This window comes from Spermophilus citellus, assembly GCF_964194105.1.
Source record: "Spermophilus citellus genome assembly, chromosome: 6".
Taxonomy (NCBI): Eukaryota; Metazoa; Chordata; class Mammalia; order Rodentia; family Sciuridae; genus Spermophilus; species Spermophilus citellus.
In genome coordinates, this window is record NC_138187.1 from 13,434,862 (window position 1) to 13,457,625 (window position 22,764).

General features: G+C 45.7%; 1 protein-coding gene across 2 annotated transcripts in view; it reads right to left on the reverse strand.

Moving 5' to 3' along the window:
- TMC7 (transmembrane channel like 7) overlaps nucleotides 1-22,764 on the reverse strand; it is a 46,943-nt gene that overhangs the window by 5,485 nt on the left and 18,694 nt on the right. The window contains exons 3-13 of one of the 2 annotated variants that reach the window (XM_081298107.1): nucleotides 21,368-21,516; nucleotides 17,955-18,122; nucleotides 15,219-15,301; nucleotides 10,948-11,093; nucleotides 8,375-8,522; nucleotides 7,327-7,500; nucleotides 5,760-5,917; nucleotides 3,829-3,949; nucleotides 3,451-3,548; nucleotides 1,693-1,879; nucleotides 885-1,015 (exon numbers count right to left, since the gene is read on the reverse strand). In XM_081298107.1, the coding sequence (XP_081154233.1) occupies nucleotides 885-1,015; nucleotides 1,693-1,879; nucleotides 3,451-3,548; nucleotides 3,829-3,949; nucleotides 5,760-5,917; nucleotides 7,327-7,500; nucleotides 8,375-8,522; nucleotides 10,948-11,093; nucleotides 15,219-15,301; nucleotides 17,955-18,122; nucleotides 21,368-21,516 (1,563 nt within the window). Of the gene's footprint in view, nucleotides 1-884; nucleotides 1,016-1,692; nucleotides 1,880-3,450; nucleotides 3,549-3,828; nucleotides 3,950-5,759; nucleotides 5,918-7,326; nucleotides 7,501-8,374; nucleotides 8,523-10,947; nucleotides 11,094-11,178; nucleotides 12,187-15,218; nucleotides 15,302-17,954; nucleotides 18,123-21,367; nucleotides 21,517-22,764 lie in introns of those variants that run through there. The other variant, XM_081298108.1, reaches the window with a different exon arrangement.

The following is a 22,764-nucleotide window of genomic DNA, read 5'->3' on the forward strand; positions in this document are numbered from 1 at the left end:
AAACTTTTTAGAAATCTGAGAGCGGGAACCAAAGCTTTATAGTCTTTTAATTTAAAGAGATGAAACAGAATTCTGTGAGCACTGAAGGCAGGGATCGGCAAACTATAGCCCATGGGCCAAATCTGGCCCGCCACCTGTTTTTTTGTTTTTGTTTGTGTGTTTTTATAAATAAAGCTTTATTGGAACCCAGGCGTTCCTGTTTGTTTATATAGGATCCATGATCCAGCAGAGTAGTTGCTGAGACCACGTGGTCTGAAAAACCTGGATTGTTTACTCCCTGGCCCTTTCTAGAAAGTCTGCTGGCTTCTGGTGTAGGTGGTCCCCACACACAGAGCCACATCACCGAGGTTCCAACTCTCAGCTTCGGATCCTTAGTCCAGAGCATTTCTCTCTCCCCAGTTCCACACTAGATTCTCCTCTGCCTGTGTCCTTAAGGTCTTCGTAACCTCGCATCTAGCTCAACACCTGGCGTGCAGGAGTGAGACCCCCTCCCTCAACCAGCCTGGCAGGAGGCGGAGCACCTTACTGCTCCTCTCTGCCTCTCCCGACCTGCCAGGTCTTCTCAATGACCACACATTACTTTGATAATCAGAAATGATCCAAAAAGGGACCAGAAGAGAGGTCCTTGGGAAAGGGTAGGAAAGACCCAACTGGCTTTCACAAAAATGATGCTCAGGCTCTATGCCAAGTTCCAGAATTGGACCAAGACCCTCCAGGGCCCAGAGGAAGGTTCTGAGAGGAGGTGGGCCCCTGGAGAAGCCAAGAGGGGGGCTCACTGACCTCTGCAGGTGGACACCATGAGAAGAGCCAACAAAGAAAGCAGGGGACCCTTGAACACATACGACAAAGCAAGGGAAGGTTCTAGAAAACCAAGTCACCCTTACCGGGACATGCTGATCGTCAGAGGTATTATCGCCAAACACAGCCCAATCAACAACACCAACAGGAAGAAGAAATTGGAATTGGACGCTCTGAATTGCCGTGGGGAGGGTCTGCAGGTATAAAGAAGACTCAACTAAGGGGAAAAAAGGAAAGAAAAAGTTAAGGAGCAATCAGCACCTGCAAGAGTCAGTGAGCACATTATGCATTACGGTGGGCATGAAAATTAGTCTCATCTTTCTAGAAGAGATTTTTGCGATATAAATCTTAAAGCAAAATGTTTAATCCAGACTCCAGCCTTAGGAATCTCATGCAGATGAAATAGGAAAAATGGGCCAAACACCCGTATGTGGAAGCTGACTGCTGCCGTTAATTACGGAGAACAACTGAAGCATCCTGAATATCTATCAGTGGGTATTCTCCATACAGCGAAATACCATACAGTCCTTAAAAAGGGTGAGAGAACATTACATTACTCGTGAGGCACTATGAAATAAAAATGGCAGACTTCAGAACTTTACATGGTATGAACTCATTTAGGCTTTTAAAGGATTCATCCTTTATAGGAATTTAAATTTGTATAAATGGGTCTCTAATAATAGCTACCAAATTAAGAATTATTTTGCTTAAAATATTTTTTACATCCTCATATAATTTTCCTACATATTAAAAGTAAATATTTTGGGGCTAGGGATGTAGCACATTGGTAGAGCATTTGCCTAGCGTGTACAAGGCCCTGGGTTCCATCCCCCACACTGGTGGGGAGAAAGGAATGGTCCAGGGTATGAGCCCCCTACTCTCACCTCCCCTTACCTCTTTCACGTAAAAGATAATAATGAATTTCAAGGTTGCAATTGCAGGAAGAAGGGGTGAGAAAAAGGCTCCGATCCAGCAAATGGTCTGCCCGTACACGATCCCCAGGACATTATCAGGAATGGCAAATTCCTGCTGTCCCCAGCACCGAATCAGCTTCCAAGAGGAGCAGTGGGTCACCAGGAGCCTGGAAACAAACCAGAGAATTTGTGCTGAGCCTCTGCACAAAAGGACCCTCCCTGCTAGCAACGCCACTCCTCAGGACCCTGGAGGCTGCCTATAGAGACCACAGGCCCAAGGACCTGAGATCAGCACACACAGCTGCTCCCTGCGCCACGGCTGTGCATTAGCGAAAGTACCAGAAACAACCAATGCCCACCAGTAGGAGCTGGGTTTATAAATGAGAAGCCATGGACGCAGTGAAATGGACATTCTCTAAAATGGATGAGAGAATCCTCATGGTTGACAGGGAATGTGGTTCATGATATTTTGTTTGTATGAGGGCTGGGAGGGGGGGAGCAAGATGCAGGCCAACATGAGTGACACGGGATTCCCTTTGGGAAGGGGGGAAAAATATTTCTTCCAATAAGACTATGCTTCTAAGCTGGGGACGTAGCTCCGTGGGGGCCACGTGCCTAGCATGCACAGGTCCTGGGTTCAACCCCTAGTACTGAAAAAGAAATTTTAAAAGACTGTATATATTTACACACACACTTAAGTAGCTATGTGTTTTCACATATTACAACTGACCCATCCTCCTTCAAAGTATTAACAATGGCCACCCTCAGAGGAGAGGGTAAGATTGGGGAAGCAGGGGTTACAGTCATGAAAAAACTCCCATATTCTCCAGACTCCTATATTTGTTTGTTTATTTATTTTGGAAGAAGGGATTGAATTCAGGGCCACTCGTCCCCTGGGCCACATCCCCAGGCCTGTTTTGTATTTTATTTAGAGACAGGGTCTTACTGAGTTGCTCAGCACCTCCCTTTGCTGAGGCTGGCTTTGAACTCGTGATCCTCCTGCCTCAGCCTCCCCCCCCCCCACCGCCCCTGAGCTACTGGGATGGCAGGCGTATGCCACAGCAACCAGCTTGTTTAATTTTAATAAGTAGATATTTATTATATTCATATATTTTTTTCAAAGTTTCTCTTTTTTAATGTTTATTCTTAAGGTTGCACTGGCCCTCTGGCCCAAGCTAGAATTTTATGCACGTGTGGTTCAGTGCACAAAGATACCCCTGACTTAAGACACACTAAGGACCATGAAAATGACATCGCATTCATGAAAGTCACCAGGGCAATGCTGAACGTTGTGGTGGGTTCTGGGCCGTGGAGTGTCCTCAGGGCTTCCGTCTGTCTGTATTATCTCATTTAACCCTCACCGCAAGGTTGTCACTGGGGTCCTTCTTCCACCCCCATATATCACAGGTGGGAAGCAGGCGGCTTAAGTTGCCCAGGGTCACGTGACTAGTGCTGGGGTTTGAATCCACATCAGGAAACCCCATCTCCACTGCAGCCTGGGGGTCTACACTGATGGAGCTTCCAGAAAGAAGACCCCTCAGGGAAGACTCAGACAATGTCACCTTTCCACCCTCAGTGCCACCTTAGATGGGGCAGTTAGCAGGAGCCAGGGCATCAATAACAGCTCCTTGGTTTTCAGTGGTCCTGGGGCCGTGCAGTCACCCAGCGGCCTCTAGGGGGCAGCTGTGAGGGACGTGTCCGACGTGGGGCGAGCTGTAGGAGGGGACCCCTCACTTACTTTCTTGGGAAATCTACAAAGATGGTCACAGCCAAGATCATGATGAAGTCGAAGATCATCAGCTTGTACATTTCCTGCCCAACTTGGGTCTCCCAGCACTGAAACCAGAGAGCAAGAGACACTGAGCAGCCTTGTTTGGGGCAGAGGGAGGCAGGCCACCAGACCCCTGCCCCTCGAGATCCTGCTGCCCACGGGCTCCAGCACAAACCTGGGTGACCAAGCCCCTGAACGTGTGGGGCAAGGCGCAGACCTGCCTTGAGACTAGAGTTAGAGGGAGGAGCAACCTCAAGTTCAACTTTGTGGGCTGCACTCTTGACCATGATCCTATGGCCAAGTGACATCCCCGCCCGGCAGGTTGCTGCCACCCCCAGGGCTCACCGGGTAGAGCTTCTGGTTGTAGCCACAGAGTTCACACAGGGTGTCGTTATCACAGGACGTGATCTTGGAGCCCAGGGTGAACACCAGCACACAGATGGTGGCCAGTCGCATGAAGACACACCTTCACGGAGGAGGAAAGAAAAAGGGACAAGGAGGAACTCAGATCGGGCAGGCAGGCTGAGAGGACCTGGGGTTACAGAGGGCAGAGGCCACCTTTTATTTATGTATTTATTTTTTGGTACCAGGGATTAAGCCAGAGGCACTTTACCACTGAGCTACATCCCCAGCTCTTTTTATTTTTATTTCGAGACAGGGTCTTGCTAGTTCGTTGAGGCTGCCTTCAAACTTGCAATCCTCCTGCCTCAGCCTCCCAAGTTGTTGGAATTACAGACAATGTGCCACCAGGCCCGGCCACAGGCCACCTGCACATGGACACAGAGGTTCTGTTGGAGGTGATGAAAAAGTTCTGGAGATGAAGAGTGATGATGGGAATGGACTTAAAGCCATTGAAGTGTGCACATTAAAACGGCAACTTTGATACCATCGATCATCTACTACCTTTTTTTAAAAGGCAAAAAATAAAAAAGAGACAGCTGGGAACTTGTGATCTCTGGTGAGGCCGTCACACAACAGAACACTACACATTCCTGAAAAGGAGGAATCGAATCTTTCTGTACGGGCTCTGAGGGGCATCCCATAGAGGGAAGTGGAAAAAAGCTAACTATAGTGTCACGTGGACAGGATCCTATTTTTCAAAGTTAAAAATAAATGTTGGTACAAACTGCAGGAACCATAGGAATGAATGCACAAGGACATGGGCCATCCCCATGGGTTCCTGGAAGAGTTGGATTCATGGGAGGCGAGAGGAGAATCCTCTCTCTCTCTCTCTCTCTCTCTCTCTCTCTCTCTCTCTCTCTCGGATGCTTTTCTACTATTTGGTTTGTAATTAAATTAAATAAAATAGAAATATTCAAGTGTGGGAGGGGGTAAAAAGCATCCCCACACCTCGCTGGCTCACCTCCCTCATTCCTAAGCAGGTCCCACCCCTGACCTGTGCCTGCAGGTGACTTGCATCAGGTGCCAACACCTGGCACCTGGACTTTCCTAACACCAACCTGCAATGGGACCCTGGTGGCACCTGGCTGCGCAGCAGTTCATAGCCACTCTGGGCACAGAAAGCCACGCGGAGCTCACCATGACCAGGCGACAAACAAAACTAAGACATCAGGGGCATTGAGCCGTGAGAAGGAACCACGCGAAGGCGCAGAGCCAATGTGAACAGGCGCCTGCAGCTCCATTGGGGGGGGGGGGGCGGGGAACGACGGCTCAATTGCAAGAGGTGCAACAATGCTCATGTTAAAACCAGTCCCCGTCACCTGGAGGGCTGCTGAGGTGTTCACAGGGGAGGGGACAGGACATGTCGTCTGAGATTTGCTTAAAATAATTGAGCAAAAGTGAGGCAAATGGACAAAGCAAGATGGGCAAAAGGTGGGAACGGCTGGAGCTGACCGACGGGCAGAGGGGCGCTCATGATACCATTTATTCTGTTTTAAAATATAGTTTTTTGAGATTGAAAATGCAATTTCAGAGATTTTGAGAAGGAGAAAGAAAATTCTCCCATTTCACACATTTCCCCCCCCCCACACCACCATTTGAGTGACCTCCAAGGACTCTGCCTTATATAAACTGTCAATTCTGAGATATTCACAGCAGTGACTCCTCCTAGGGTCCCATCCTGTCAACACATGGACCGAAAGTACAATACTGATAGGTAGACTCTGAAGTCAAAGGGGTTTCACTGCATGGACAAATTCATTCCTTCATGAAGATTAAAGAGGACTCAGCTCAGCAGGAACATGTACCACCACCGATTGGCATCGTCTGCTACGGCAAGTCGGTGGCCTGCCCAGCTTGCCCACAACCAGCATTACCTCAGAATGGTCAGCCGGATCTCAAAGCCTGGGGAGTAGTCCTCATAGTGGATGATCTTGGCAAAGATGATGGGGGTGATAAAATTGGCCAGCGTGATCACAATGGATGGTAGGTACAATATCAAGAGGTTCTCTCCAAAAACCATCTTGTCGATTTCCTAGAAAGAGGATCAAGCCTACTGGTCAGTAATATGATAAAAGACATGGCAACACGGTCAATTGAAAAAACTCAACTATGTCTACTGGGCACACAAACAGAGGAGACCTGCCCTTCAACACGGCCTGTAAACACAAGCCATCTCCTTCCTTTGGTGTTCAGATACTTAGTGCCATGCCAGAAGAAAAACGAGCGCTATTGGACGTGCTAAGGAAAAGTACTTTTAAAAAAAATCCATGTATTCTGTATGAACGGGCAATTTAAAATATTTTCAAGGATGCAGTACTGATTGGAATTGTAACAGGCGCTTTCTCCTTCTTCCCTAGTAACAGTTCCTGGGCCACCTGTGCAGGTGCAGCTGTCCAGGACAAAGATTAAATTGCAGCAGGGTGCAGTGGTGCACGCCTGCCAACCCAGAGACTCAAGAGGCTGAGGCAGGAGGATCACAAGTTTGAAGTCAGCCTCAAAATAAAGAATAAAAAAAAGGGCTGGGGATGTGGCTCAGTAGGAAAGCACCCCTGGGTTCAATCTCCAGTATCAAACAAACAAAAAACCACCTAAATGGCTTAGGCGTCCTCGAAGCTAGGTGCAGGCACGTGATTAAACTCTGGCCAAGGAAGAGGAGTGGAAATTTTAAGTCCAACTCCAGGTAGTGACCCTGAAGGTGCACTCTCCCCAGCTCCTTCTCTCTCTTCCCTCTGGCTAGATTGTGGATGTGGTGGGGCGCTATCTGAACATGCAGAGGAGGACCACACCCTCTGGATGGCAGAGTCACCAAGTGGATGGCCCTGGGCCCTGATGATTGATTTCACAAAGCAGAGCTGCTAGACCAACTTGGATTGTGTGTGTGTGTGTGTGTGTGTGTGTGTGTGTGAGAGAGAGATTGTGTGTGTTACTAAAGGGACAGAATCCAGAAGCATTCTGCCTCTTAGCCACACCCCCAGACTTCTAAATTTTATTTTATTTTGAGACAAGGTCTTGCTATGTTGTCCAAACTGACCTCAAACTTGAGATCCTCCTGCCTCAGCTTCCCTTGTAGGTGCGATTATAGATTCATGCCACTGTGCTCAGCTCAACTGGATTTTTAAAACCGCCATGATTTTAGGTAAACTGAGGCTCCAGCTAATGAGTAGAAGAGGGATCAAATGCAAGCAGTTCAGCCTGAATTCGAATATCGTGAATTTCTGGAAGAATGGGGTATCTCGAAAACAACTTTAGATGCTTTCTAAAATTTCTCTTAAAAGTGGACACTGATCACCTTGGATTTTCAGTTCTCGATCAGTCAAACTTCAATTTCCGTGTGTATGCAGAAATGACGTGGGCATCGACCACTCAGGTTTGCACGTCACATAATGCCCCACACCAGGGCACCCAGAGTGCACATTAAATTGACTCTCATGGGGGGCTTACCTTCTTCATGTGTTCTTGGGAGAAGATAGTTGCTATGTAGATGGCATAGAAGCATGCTGCTAAAACAGCCAGAACAATACAGTTCAAAAACAGTCTCAAAGAGTAAATGCGTATTGTTTCTTCTGAGGTCCTTTCTGCTATTTTCTGCCGTATTCTTTCTTCCTCTAGATCTGCCTGAGGACCAGAGAAAGCTCATTTGTGAGCACTGGGACACAGAGATATTAGGGAATGGATACGGTGATACCCTCCCCATCCATTTACAACTTCCTTTAAATATTCACAGCCCCAAAGACACCTTCCCAGACTAAGTCCAGCTACATTTTATGTCTATTAATGGCCTATATTCAAGGTAGAGCCTTTTATGTAAGACAGAAATTAGGCTTCACAATAAATATGCAAACTAAACCATTAATTTATTAATGACATTACTCACACATTTCTTTAAACAGCACATAGGTGGATGCTGTTTTTTAGGTCCATCTGGTAGTCTCTGATTTCAATAGGAAAATTTGATGTGTTCATATTTAGTGTAAGAAATAAATTTGATTTTATTCCTGCCTCCCTTACCTTATTGAGCTTTTGGTTTTGGCTTGTCCCACCCTCCATTTTTTGGAGTGGATTTTACCAAAATATTCTTCATCACGCCTTTTCTCCTTCTTAATTTGGAAATTCTCTTGTACTTTCTCATAATCTCTCCACTCTACCCTATCATTATAGCATTCTCTCCTTCGTCCCATTTCTTGGCACAAGTAACATTGATGACAGGCTTTCATCAAGTGGGGAAATAACAGTGTCAGATACTAGGGAAGAAACCTACTGGGTCCCTGCCTCCCTTCCTACCCCCCATTCACCAGAACCCCTGTGTGGGTTGAAGGTAATCAACCCTGATGAGCCGTTTGCTGCCAAGAGCCTTGGTAATGACAGACGGGAAGCAGGCTAAGCACCTGAGACAGGTGGGTCCTGTCTGGATCCTCTAAAAGCTGCAAACAGCCTCCCAGGGCCTGACCTGGCTGATGAGGACCCCCTGGGGAAACCCAGCAGCACTCACTCGGAGCTCATACCGCAAGCTGCTGTGTTTCAGGTCCGCCATGCTGCGGTTGGTGATGCAGAAGTCCCAGCCGGCAAAGATCTTGTTGCAGTAACTCTGGAAGTGCTCCTCACTCCGAATCAGGTTGATTTTGAACCCTTCCACCGACCTGACCCCCAAACACAAACATCCTCCTTATAACAGCTGCAGCAAAATACAGGCCCATGAATAAAGCGCTTCATCCAAAATGAGAAATAAGAAGTTAGACATGGCTGTACTGGGGACCCATTTTGATAAGGTCAAATTCTGGACCATTCTAAATACATGTCACAGCTGACCACATAGACCATTGTTGAAAATAGTCTTCTTTTATACATCTAGTAAATTCTATCATTTAGTAGCTTTTATTTTATTTATTTATTTATTTTTATATTTATTTTTTGGTTTTCGGCGGACACAACATCTTTGTTTGTATGTGGTGCTGAGGATCGAACCCGGGCCGCACGCAAGCCAGGCGAGCGCGCTACCACTTGAGCTAAATCCCCAGCACCATTTAGTAGCTTTTATACATCTACTTCGAGTAAAGTTAAATTCTTTTTTTTTTTTCTGTTGTGGTGCTGGGGCTTGAACCCAGTGCCTCGTGCATTCGAGGCAAGCACTCTACCAACTGAGCTACGTCCCCAGCCCCCAAAGTCCAACTTTCTGCAACGGCCTATAGATGTGACATGATCTACTTCTACAATCTCTCCGATCATGTGGCCACTCTGTTATAAAACCACCACGGTTTCCTTTCCTTTCCATAAACACATGAATCCCTCTCCTCCTCTTGCCTCGGGGGCTTGGCTCTTAGAAGGTCCCAGAACTTTCTCCAGGGTTCTTCCCAACTCTTCCCCTGGCTGACTCCTTCCTATCAGCCATGATTTGGATCTAGAGTGTCCCTCGGAAGCTCATGTGCTGCTGGGTCCCAAGTCCCTGGAGCTACTGGGAGGTGGAACCTTGAAGAGGTGGAGCCCAGTGGAAGGAGGTTAGGTCACTCTCCACCATGTGTTCCCACCATGATGTCCCGTACTGCCACAGACTCCAAGTAACAGGGCCGTACAACCATGGACCAACACCTCTGAAACCATCAGCCAAAACAAACCTTTCCTCCATTTAAGTTACCTATCTCAGGTATTTTTTTTTTCACAGTAAGGGAAAACTGACTAATGCATCATCCTTCAGATTTCAGTTCAAATGTCCTGTGATTCCTAATCTCCCCATCTAAAATTGCGATCCCCACATCACAGCAATGAACCTAATCTGCAGTTTGCCTATTTATCTGTTTATCGTTTACAGTCCGTCACTCGGAGTAAGTTTTAAATTCCTTGAAGGCAGGTGTCCTGGCTTTATATCCACCACGCCAGGACCATACTTTAGCTAGCTGATCGATAGATGAATGAATGAATGATTTAAATAGTCAATAAGGCAAATATTTAATGAGCACCTGATTAAACCAGAGGCAAGTTCTGTTGGACATTTCATAATTGTTATTCAATCAAATGCTTTCATGGGAAAAAATACACCTTGGCACTTGATGATATAAAAACACCAAATAGCACACACCTTCCTCGCAGATGAAACGCCTGTTATTTAGGATTTCTTAGGGAGGCATAAAGAGCAACAGAAATGGAAAGGATGAACATGGTGGGTCATTACGCCAAAGAATCACAGCAAAGAATTTGCATCAGAGCCACTTGAGGTGCTTTCCCCCAAATGTACATTCCTAAATGATTTCATACCCTGAGATTTGCTAATTAAGTAAGTCTCATGTCGGCTCCAGAAATACACCTCTATTGGGTTGGGACCATTGTACCTTGTGGGCCAGTTGTTGACTGATTAACTAAAGGAATTAATATTCCTATCCTTTCTTGGGAATTGCTCTCACTAAGCCACTTGGAAAATGCCATGCTGTCCTACAGCTCCAGTCCCCCTGGCCACAGTGGACAGGTTAGAAGCCTGGGCACTTGAATCAATGGTGGCCCATCACAGACAATCTGATTACAAATGGCCACCGAAGGAGGGTTACAATTAGGCACCCAAATGAAAAAGGGCCAATGATTCTCTTCAAAGAATTTCTACACCTGTGTTAGGGCATCAGAGGTCAGTGGAAACTGAGACACCCTCTCTCGTGCCACTTGAGCAAGCTGCCACCACACAAGAGACCCAAAGATGAGGGAGCCTTTGTTTTTGTTACTGTTCCTAAGCAATAGCTATGTCTTTGTCCTTCTTGTAAATGAGTCCCTTGCCCTTCTTGGTTCCCAAGATGCCACTCAATTCCCCTATGTCCCAGTGAGCCAGAGTTGGGTTTCCGCCATTTGCAATCCAATGGACGTGGAATTGCCAGATGTGTCCAGTAACAACTGATTGAAGAACTGCAGGCAGCTACTCAGGCTCCCCAATCCTGACTTCCTTTTCCTCCAGGGCTTCCCTACAAAGCCCAACCCAGACTCTGCTCATCTTTTGGGCAACAGAGTCCACAGAGTCCTAAGAGACTCCAGCCACCAACAGTAATTCTTATTTTTTTTTTTTTTAAGGCAGTGACAGAGTAAACTTACCTTTTCACGATCCAAAGGAGGCTCAGGGCCAGGTAGGCAATTGTGCTTATCAAGTAAGCCAAGGGCAGATCATAGGTGAAGTTCTGGAACTTTATACCATGGATGGTGTAATGTCCATAAAAGAGGCTGGTCTCCTCCAAGAAACCCTGAAATCAAGTCGAGGACATGAGGTTGGCCTGGTGAGCTCAGGGCAAGCAACCAGAAGAGGAGTCTCTGACTCAAGGAACTCACATTCCATGTCTTTGTTCATGTCTATATCCCTAGACATTGGAAGAGCCCCCAGGAGACTAGGGGACGCTCAGTTAGTGTCTGAGGAAGAAAGCAAAAACCCAAGCGTAAAAATATGGGGTGAGTCATTCAAATCAAATTAAGAAAATAGTTCCATGTGCCACAGAACCAAAAAGAAAAAAAAAATTAACATAAGTGCAAATCTTATACTCTGAATACTATAAATCATTGTTGGGGGAAAAAATCAAAGTAAACAGGAAAACATCCCATGTTCATGGATCAGGAGATCCATGATAATACTCTATAAAAGGATCTACAGATACAACACAAACCCTGTGGAATCCCAGCTGGCTTCTTTGTAGAAATTGGCAAGCTGATCTTACAGTTTACAGGGAGCTGCGAGAGACGCAGAACAATCTTGGGAAAGAAAGAACAAAACTGGAGGACTCATGTGTTCCCACTTCCAAACTTACTACAGAGCAACAGTGACCACGACGGTGCAGCACTGGCAATAAGAATAGACACGTTCATCAACAGCACAGACCTGGAGTTCAGAAATGAACCGATATATCTACAGCCAGTTGATTTTTTTTTTTTTTTTGATAAGGGGAAACAGCAGTCTTTTCAATGAATCACACTGAGACCATGAGCTAATCACATGCAAAAGAATGAAGTTGGACCTCGACCTCACATTGCATATGAAGATTAGCTTAAAATGAACCAAAGGAAAGAGCCCAAGCCATGAAGTGTTTAGAAGACAACAGAGAACTGAATCTTCATAACCCTGAACAAATGATAGCAAATACGATATGACAGCCCTGGGAAGGCAGGAAGTCCTACATGCTACAACTCACAAAACCTTAGGGACATTATACTCAGTGAGAAAATCCAGTCACAAAAAGACAAAGACTGCAGGATTCCTGATCGTATGAAGTCTCTAGAGTAGTCAAATTCACAGACTCACAAAGTATAATGGTAGATCCCAGGGACTTGGGGGGGGGGGAGGGCGAAGGGGCAATTGTTTAATGAATATAGAATTTCAGATTTGCAAGATGAGAAAGTTGGTAGAGATCTGTTGTGCAACAATGTGGATAACCTTGACACTTCTGCATTTACACTTAAAAGTGGTTAAGATGGTGAGTTTTCTGCTATGTGTTTACCACGATAAAAATAAAAATCCTCATGCCTTAGATTTAGTAATAAATGTTTAAGGACACCCAAAGCACAAGCAATAAAAGAAAAAAAAACATAAATTTTAAAAATTCGCCAGCAAAATTAAAGACATTTATGCTTCAAGAGTTGTACCTAGCATATCTAAAGAACTCATAACTTGGGGCTGGAGTTGTGGCTCAGAGGTAGAGCGCTTGCCTCACACGTGTGGAGCGCTGGGTTCGATCCTCAGCATCACATAAAAATAAATAAACAAAATAAAGGTACTGTGTCCATCTACAACTAAGAAAAAAATACACTTTGAACATTGTTTAAAAAAAAAAAGAACTCTAAAAATAAATAAATAAATAAAATAAAAATTAAAAAAAGAACTCATAACTCAACAATCAAAAGACAGATAATCCAATTTTAAAACAAGCAAAGAATCAAAATAGATGCTTGTCAAAAAAAAAAAAAAAAAGATACAGAAATGGCCACTGAGCTCATGGAAGGATGCTCAGTGTTATTAGTCATGAGGGAAATGCAAATAAAATCCACAAAAAGATACCACTTCACACAATCTAAGATGGCTAGGATGAGAAGGTCAGATAAAGACAAGTGTTGATAAGGATATGGAGAAACTGGAATGCTCATGCGCTGCTGGGAAGAATGCAAGGTAGAGTAGGTAGCTCGGAGGAGGGGCAGTTTCTCAAAACGCTAAACCCAGGGTTACCATGGGACCCAGTGGTTCCATTCCTTGGGTATCTACCCAAGAGGAATGAAGGCATATGTCCACACGATGGCAGCACTGTGCATAGCAGATCAAAGATGGAAACAACTCAAAGGTCCATCCTGAGGGGCTGGGGATGTGGCTCAAGCGGTAGCTCGCTCGCCTGGCATGCGTGTGGCCCGGGTTCGATCCTCAGCACCACATACCAACAAAGATGTTGTGTCCGCCGAGAACTAAAAAATAAATATTAAAAAAAAAAAAATTCTCTCTCTCTCTCTCTCTCCTCTTTCACTCTCTCTTTAAAAAAAAAAAAAAAAAAAAGGTCCATCCTGAGCAGATGCACACCATGCAGACTTCCTCCATAGACACATCCTCCAACAGGATATTGCACCAGGAAAAGGAACAAGGTACTGACCTCTGAAGCCTGCATGAACCTTGAAAATGTGACAGCAAGTGAAAGAAGCCATTCACAGAAGGCCACATAGTATATGATTCCATCTGTTTATTTTTTTGTTCTGTGTAATTTTTTTTTCTGGAGATTGAACCCAGAACTCTGTGAATGCTAGGCAAACCCTCTACCACTGAGCAGATTCCAAAATAGGCATTTTTGAGACAGAAGTATATTAATAACTGCCCAGGGTTGATTTGGAGTCTGGGAGGTAATAGCTAGGAGGTATGGGCTTTCTTTTGAGGTAATGAAAAGGTTCTACAGCATGCCTCTGAATATACCGAAAACCATTCAACTGTATGTTTGAATTGACTGAATTATAGGGCAAGTGGATGTTATCTCAATGCAACTTAAGGGAAAAAAAACAGGCTTGGGGGTATAGCTCAGTGGTAGAGGCCTTGCTTAGCATGCAAAGCTCTGCAACAACAACAAAAAAATAAAACAAGGATTTATTTTCCAACCCCAAAGGTATCCTTCGTAAAAAACAGCACAGAAGAGTCTTCTTATGGTGTGAAGGAAGGGACACCTCAGATAGCTCTGTGGGTGGCAGGGACATGCCAAGGAAGGGAAGAGGCCACACATAAGGAAAGTAGGAACAGGGCAGGCAGCAGAGAGATGTTCCCCACGGCATGTTTACCAAGGGGAAAAAATGAGGCGACCTGATATCCATCAACAGGGGACGTGAAAAATCCATACCACGAAACAGCAAGCAAGACCATGAAGTGGGCTGTGCTCAGTGGTGCACATCAGGTAATCCCAGCAGCTCGGGAGGCTGAGGTGGGAGGATCGCGAGTTCAAAGCCAGCCTCAGTTCAAAGCCAGCCTGAGCAACTCAGCAAGGCCCTGTCTCTAAACAAAATACAAAAATAGGACTGGGGATGTGGCTCAGTGGTTAAGTGCCCCTGGGTTAACTCCCTGGTTCCAAAAAAGAGAAGACCATGAAGTGTATAAAGATCAGGGAGAGGGCAAACCCTGGTGTGGAAGGTCTGCTGCCCTCTGGTGGCGGTGGGAGGCACTTTCACTCTGTATACATTCTTTTTCACAACTATGCAGCAGTCTCACCTTATCTAAGTAATTAAGTAAATCTTCCAATAGAAACAAAAGTACACATTCTCTTCTTATCTCCAAAGCCTTGGCACACAGACCATAAAAAAACTTAACCCAACTACATGAATCCTATGGGGCAAAACTCCCCAGGGCCTGGAAATATAAGATTTATTTTATCTGGAGCCAAGGGATTAGCCTGGGATCGATAAACATTTAAGGGATTTCCAGGGATCTGTGTATGTCCACACGTGTGCACCGTATGTGTGTGTGCCTGTGACAGGCAGGTGGCCATGTGTGCTCTGAGTCTGCAAATCACACGTCTCCTTGTGGGGCTTCTGGGTACAGGAGCCTCAGCCTCAGCCATGCCCTAAACTTTTCAGGATCAGAGGAATCAATCGACTCTCTCCAGCTCCGTTGTCTCTGAACCTTCTTTCTGTGGGCAAACTCAGCCTCTTGTGTAGGTCAATATGAAGGTGTCAGGGACAAGGGGTAAAGAAAATGTCTGAGAGCCACAAAACGCAGGTCACCACACAAATCCTGCTTCTTCCACTGGGTGAGGTATCCACACTGGTGTTTGGCTCTCACCGTGGACATGCAGGAAAACAAACTTTGCGTCAACCCCCTTCTAGCACTTGGAAGGGTCCAAAAGAAGGTTGGGTTAAATACTTACAGTGCCAGAAAGCAAGTCTATGATGTAACTGTAAAAGTAAATAAGTCCAGAACTACTTATGGGGTATATGGTACACTGGATATCTGCAAGACACAAAAGCAAGAAGGTCGGTTGGCGACAGTCTGCGGTCTCTGGGACTCCTTCCTCTGTGGCAACTTGTGTGCATCAGCACGTAACTGTGCACATTTAGACGTGTCTCGGAGATTTGCATATCTGTGCATGCATGTGTGCATACCTTTCTGATTTTCTATTTCCAAACCCAAAGCATCTAAATACAATAATATTTATTTTTATTTCTATTTTTCTTCTGCTTCTCTTTCTAGAAGTTCCTTCACGATTCTTCCTGGACTTTGAGGCCATGTGTCTTTCCCGTGCATTTTGTACTGAGTTCACATTTAGAACACTTTCTGCTTGTGTGTCTTGTGCTTCCGTGTTCATGTGTGTACGTGCTTTGAGATAATGATTGACAGAACTGTTATCCCATTTTAAGCACAGCTGATATATAAGATCTTTTACATCTGTATCATCCCTTCAGTTTCATTAAAAATGCATATATTTACATATCTATAATTATTCAACAGAATCTTAGCACCAGTTTTAGTGATACTACCGTATGCTCGGACCACTCCCTCCCTCCCCTGATGCATGTGTCAGCTACCACTGCATAACAAATGATCTCACAGTCTCAGTGACCAAAAAAGTCAAAAGTTTGTCGTCTCACTTGTGGGCTTGCAGCTGCAGTTCATTTAGCTGATTTAGGCTGAGCGTTTGTTGGGCTCAGATCTATTCCACAGAACCTCACTCTGGGGCCTGGGCTGAAGAGGCAAGGTGTACCTGGGGCATGCTCTTCTCATAGTATGTCACAGGAACACAACAAGGTGAGCCAAACACAAGAGGGCATTTCAAGTCAGCACTTCGATGGACAAAATGAGTCATGCAGCCAGGGTCAATAGCCATGATATGGGAAGAATTCACTACCCACAGTGGAAGTCACCCTAAAGTCACACTTACAGGAAAGTGACGAATTCAGGGAAAGAATCCAATCTACCACCTCTTTTGGACAGCTTTGGTTTCCTCTTTGTTAAAATAAAGGCATTACGGGGTGCGGTGGCGCAAGCCTGCAATCCCAATAGCTAAGGAGGCTGAGGCAGGAGGAGCAGAGATTCAAAGTCAGCCTCAGCAACAGCCAGGCCCTAAGCAACTCAGTGAGACCCTGTCTCTAAATAAAATATTTTAAAAGGGACCTGGGGATGTGGCTCAGTGGTTAAGACCCCTGGGGGGTTCAATCCTCAGAACCAATAAATAAATCAAATCAAGATGTTGAATCAGTTCCCCCAAAACCAATCCCAGCTCTACCATCTTATAATTCTAACATGAGTGTGTTTGTGTATTCATTCAACAAACATTTCTTCACCACTGTGCCCTAGGTAGATGTTGGGGATAAAAACATAACTAAGAGGTGTTTCCTGCCCTTGGAAAGCTCACCACTAATGGCAGAGAAAGACCAGCAGCAGTTGGGTGTAGATAAGGTGCTCAAAACTGCATGAGCCCAGGAAGGTAGACAGAGGAGACGCCACCTCTCTCTTCTGAGTCAGACCTGCTGCTCCTTCCTCACCATCTTCCAGCCTAGAAGTCGGTGGCCAAGTGCAGCTGGCTGCCCTCGGTTGTTAATAAGGTATTACTGGAACCTGGCCACGCCCACCCATTACCTATACCTAAGGCACCAGGGCAGAGTTCAACAGACCAGTCAGCTTACAAAACAAAAAAGAAAGAAAAGCCAGACACAGATGACGTCTAAGCTGCTTCCCAGCCAGCCCTGCCCTGTTCAGGATTGCCAGCTGGCACGCCAGGCTTCCAGCCCCTCTGAGACGGCAGCTTATTCCAGGTTCTGAGCCTTGGCAGAACCCATTCCTCTGCCTGAGGTTCTCCCTGTCCTTCAATAGCTGCCTCCTCCTCACCCCATCCCCTGGGCTCTGCTTAGAGGCTCTGCCTTCAGAGAGGGATCTGGGGATCCTTCAGCCTCCGGTGACCCGGTGTTCAACCTAGCAGCACCCTACTCTTTGCCCCTGCCAGGGCCAAATTCATGTTACATAGTTCATCGTGTGCTGTAATTTCACAAAACCCATCTACTGCCAGAGCACACACATGCTGTGGATGAAGACAGGAACTGTCTGCTGAAGTCCCCAGTGGCTGGCTCTCATCAAGCACATGCCGGTCGGTGCTCCATGAATATTTGTTCAAGGAACGAAGACCCTGAGCATCACCCTTAACAGAGATTAAAACCTCAAAGTCCTGGAGGAGGGCATTACATTATGTTTGCTAAACATTTCCACTTCCCCACCCTGCACTGCTCCTCCCAAATGAGTAGCCTGCTTTGTCCAATGAGATATGGCAGAAACATGGCCACGAGGCATCTCCAAGCAGAAGCATTAGGAGCCAGTACTTTCCCCCTGAGCCACAGTGACTATGGCCAGGTAGAGGCAGCCCCATCAGCTTGGGCTCCAGAGTGTAGACCACCAACCCATGATAGAGAAGGACTGTGAGTGAGAAATAAATCTTTGGAGTTATTTAGGCACTGAGGGTTATGGGGTCATTTGTTTCTGCAGCACAATCTCACTCATCCTGACTAAATACAGTCACCTAAGACTCAGAATGAAGATTCCTCATATAGGAAGCTCTGTAGCGAGTTCACAGTGAAAAGAACATGCATCATAGTAACCCAGGCCTCAAACTCACCCATATCTTTGAGCGGAATGAGCACAAAGGTGCTGTTGGTGATTTTGTATTTGGTCAGCAAGATAGGGAGTAGGACCAGCATAAAGATGATCAGAAATATCACCAAATTCAGCAACACCAGGAACCGCAAAAAGGAAAAATAGGACTGAATTCCAGTGCCAAATTTCCCTGGGGGAAAAAAAAGAGAGAAATTTGGACATCATTCATCAGGAATATTGACCTACTACACACAGGAGATTCAATCAGCCAGACAAAGCTGAAGATGGAGGAGTCTTGGCGGGGTGCAGAGGGAAAGAATGTCTTATTCTCCTGCTGCCTTTCAAGTTCTAATTTCCAGTGTTTGCATTACTCACATACAGACCTACTCCCAACCTTGAACCAAACACTTAAGGACCCTGTAAAGATGGGGAAGGGCCCCCTGTTTTTTCCTATGTGAATATCTGGTTTTCTCAACATCACCGACGGATGCCCCCACTTTTGGAAATCAGTTCACTATATATGCATGTACATTTTTCTGAACTCTGTCCTGTTCCACGGGTCTATCCTTACCTCAAATACCAGACTGTCTTAATTGTGGCACATTTATAGTAAGACTCCGCGTGTGGAACGGGGCATCTTTCAGCTTGTTCTTCCTTATCACAGCCCTAGGTCTGTATCCTTGACATTTTGCATTTCAATATAAATTTCAGATCAATGCTTTCTTTTCACCTGCTAGGATGATCATAGTTTCTCTCCTTTATTCATTTCCACACACACACACTCACACTCCCACACACTGCTGAGATGACATGAAATACATAGGCCAGTTTGAGGAGAAGTGGTAATATGGAATCATCTGCTCCATGAACATGGTATATAGGTTTTCTTTAGTTTCTCTCAATAATATACTCCTTTTTTAGATATGTTTATAGATATGATTTTGGGTGCTATTATAAATTATATCACTAAAATTCATTTTCTAAGTATTTTTGCTGGTATCTAGAAATACAATTTAATATAATTAATTAATACAACTGATTTTATCTGATTTTATATACAAAGCATGCTAAATTAACAACCTTGCTAAATTCACAGGTCAAGGCTAATAAGTGTTAAGTCTAATAATTGCTTTCTTACTTTCTATATCCATACCATGTCATCTGCCAAAAAAGGATGGTGTTTTATTTCTTCTTTTCCAATTATTATCCCTTTGAACCCCATTGTGTTGGACTGGGTAGGACATTGTGGATGACACTGAGTAGAATCTGGGATCATGAGCACCTTTCCTTCATTCTCAATCTCAAGGGGGCAAGTTTTTTGATATTTCATTAAATCTGGTATCTGCTGTCGAATTCCCATAGACTTTAAAAAACCAGATTACAAAAGGCCTCATGTAGTTCTCATTTGGTTAGAATGAGAAGTGAGGTGGGTGGATGGTTTTCCTGCCTCTGTTGGGATGAGCATGATTTTCTTCTTTCTTCCTGCGTCAATCACACTGACTGAGTCTCCTACCAGGTAAACGGCTGAGCAGGGTGAGAAGCATCCGGAGTGAGCATGCTTGTTCTTGGTGGGGGCAAAGAACTTACCTCCGGAAACTAAAGGTACATGACACAAGCTCTGCCTCCCACGCCCAGAGACCTTGTCAGAGGAAATGAGTGACACCTTCGATCCCTCCCAAAGGAGCACCCAGCCAGCCAAGGACGTCAGGAGAAGAAGATCAACAGGAAAAAATCAAAGTCCCAGTCCCCAGGGAGAAGCTACCCTCTAGCACACACGTCATTTCCTGACGGAGCTAATGCCAGGCTGTCTGAAGCCTGACTGCAGAGCTCAAAGCCCAGCCCTGTCTCAGCCAGGCTGAGCGAGTTGGCACAAGTACCTTAACTCCTCTAAGCCAAGCAAGTGATGCATACCTCTATGAAGGGTGACTGTGAGCACTGAGATCAGGTCAGTAAACGTGTAACACCTGGTTCATAAAGACGAACAAAGACTAGCTTCTGTGATTGCCTTCCAAACAAACGATGCTTAAGTCTCAAAGAGAAAAAAGCACAGAGTGTGTGGTTAAAGTTTTAAGGGAACCTAGGAAGCCCCTTTATGGCTCACACCTGTCATCCCAGCAACATGGGAGGCGGAGGCAGGAGGATCACAAGTTTGAGGCCAGCCTCAGCAACTTAATGAGGCCCTTAAGCAACTTAGTGACACTCTGTCTCAAAATCAAAAATAAAAAAGGGCTAGGGATGTGTCTCAGTGGTAAAGGGACCCTGGGTTCCATCCCAGAACAAAAATAAATAAATAAATCAATGAAAGGTAATATATCACCAAAGGTAAAAGATCACCAATTGTTGGATTTTTTAATAGGAATAATGGAAGCCATCAATTCTTCCATACTTATCCTACCACGTTTCTTATGAACACCTTTACAAAGTTTCCGCCTTAGCTGTGTGAGCTGGTGCTTGTACATCCTTGTGGGTTTTGGTAGAAACTATGTAACCCTAAGAGGCCCCACCCCCACAACTTGCCTAAGTCACCCAGATATTGAATATTTCTGATTTCATATTTTGGCATAACTTCCCATTTTTGTGCACTGAATATTCCCATATTATCCCCCCCACTTCCAATTTTCCTATAATGGAACCCCAGCCCCTCAAGGTCATGGTGTTGGAGGTGGGTCCTGAGGAAGGGATTAAGGTGCCCTTGTATGGAGAGACACCAGGGGGCTCCTGCTGGTCCCTTCCAGGGTCTCCCAGCCTCTTAACACCCACAGAGTCAGATGGGCACTTAGCAAGGCTTGTCCAGCTTCTAGAATTCTAAGGAAAAACATTCCTCTTTCTTCTTTTTCTTTTATTTGTATTCATTCATTCATTCACTCACTCATTCATTCATTCATTCATTCAAGACAGGGTCTCACTAAGTTGCTGAGACTGGCCTCGAACTTCCTATCCTTCTGTCTCAGCCTCCAGTGCCACTGGAATTACAGGTGTGTGCCAAGGCGCCCGGCTGGAAATTTATATCTATGAAGCCCCCAGTCTACAGTATCCTGTGACTGTAACCTGTGCCCCCTACTCTCCCCATCAGGGGGAAGCTGCGGTTCCTAGGGTTTCCATAGCCACTGCCTCTGAGCCCTGTCCCTCAATACTGCTTATAAATGAATAAAAATGCAGACACTCAGTTCGGTGACACCAAGCGACACATCTGGGCTGGAATAAGAGGAATATCCTGAGCATCTCCATTAGCACAGCAGATACCCAGGCCACTCCGGAGCAGGGGACCCTGTGCTTCTCCCGGTGCCACAGGCCCTGCTGAGCCCAAGCGTGGCTTGCTGCACACGTCTGTCGCAGGAGGAAAAGCTCCCTGTCCGCTGAGCCTGGGCAGAGCGAGGCCGGCCGCCCCCAGCCCCCGGCACCTGCAGCGGGACCGAGTGTGCGGAGCGCAGGTACCTTCTATGCTGCGGATGTCCTTGCGCCACAGCTCCAGGTGGGTGGTCATCTCGCGCGCCTTCTCGAGGAACCGCCTCCAAGACTTGCTGCTGTATTGCTTCCACTGGTCCCACTCAGACAGGTACTTCATCTGGGTCTCCTGAATGTCCCTGCATTAAAAAAAAAAAATGACCATGACATGACAGCAGCAACAGCGTCAGACCTCGGCATCGGCAGAGAGGAGGGCTCCAGCAGAAGGTCCTCATGATCAGCTGCTGGGCACGGACCCTATGGGAGACAGTTGGCTGTTCCTCCAAATGTTAAACATAGACTTATCATAGGAGCCAGAATTCCACTTCTACCAACGATCCCAGAATAAATGAAAAGAGGGTTCTCTCGTAAAACACTCACTCTGAATGTGCATAGTAGCATTATTCAGAGCCCAAAGATGGAAACAACCCAAATGTCCATGAATGGAAAAACAGATAAACAAAAAGTAGTCTGTCTCTATGTGGTGGAATATTACTCAGCCATGAAAAAAAACAAAGTACTGATACCTGATAGAACTTGAAATGACTCCAAACAAAAGGCCACTTGCTGTATGTTTCCATTTACATGAAATGTTTAGAACTGGCAGATTTATAGACACAGAAAGCAGGTCCCCAGTTGCCCAGGATTGGGGAGAGGGGAAGAGGATATGGCTGTTTAAAAGGTACAGAGTTTCCCACTAGGTTGGAGAAACTATTTCTGGGGGTGGACAACCACGACGGCTGCACAACACTCTCAACACACTTAGCGTCACAGAATTAGGCACTGTTGGTGACTTAAATGGTCAGTATTATGGGATGTGCACTTTACCACAATGACATCCACGTGACGGCTACTCTGCACCCAGTAAAGTGACTCTACAGAGCCACATCTGACCTGTTCCCCCACCTCAGTAGGTCAGGCTCCCCATCTTCCCACTCAGGACACCCCTTCTTTTCAAACCGCATCCTCCTCAGTGGTACAGAAGTTCAATGTCCATCTCCCCCTCTACACCGCAAGCTCTTTAAAGGTCAAGAATATGTGGGATTTGTGGTTGTGGCCTCTGTTCCTGGTACACAGTAGATTCCGTGACAATCCTGCCCAGGGTCTGCTTTGCTGGTCACTCTATCCCCAGCACCTAGCATGGCACCTGGCACTTAGTAGGTGCTTGTTAAGTATGTGTACCCTGATGAGCACAGAGTCCAGAGTCTCCGGATTAAAAACATGCACTGCTCCTGATTCCACGGGAAGCAAACCACTTTCCCATGAGTGTGGATGACATTCAGGTGCATAGACAGACAGACAGACAGATCAGAGATATAGTCTAGTTTATGTCCCATCACTACGCACAGAATGAACGGCACCTCCCTACGGTGAGGATCCAGGTCCTC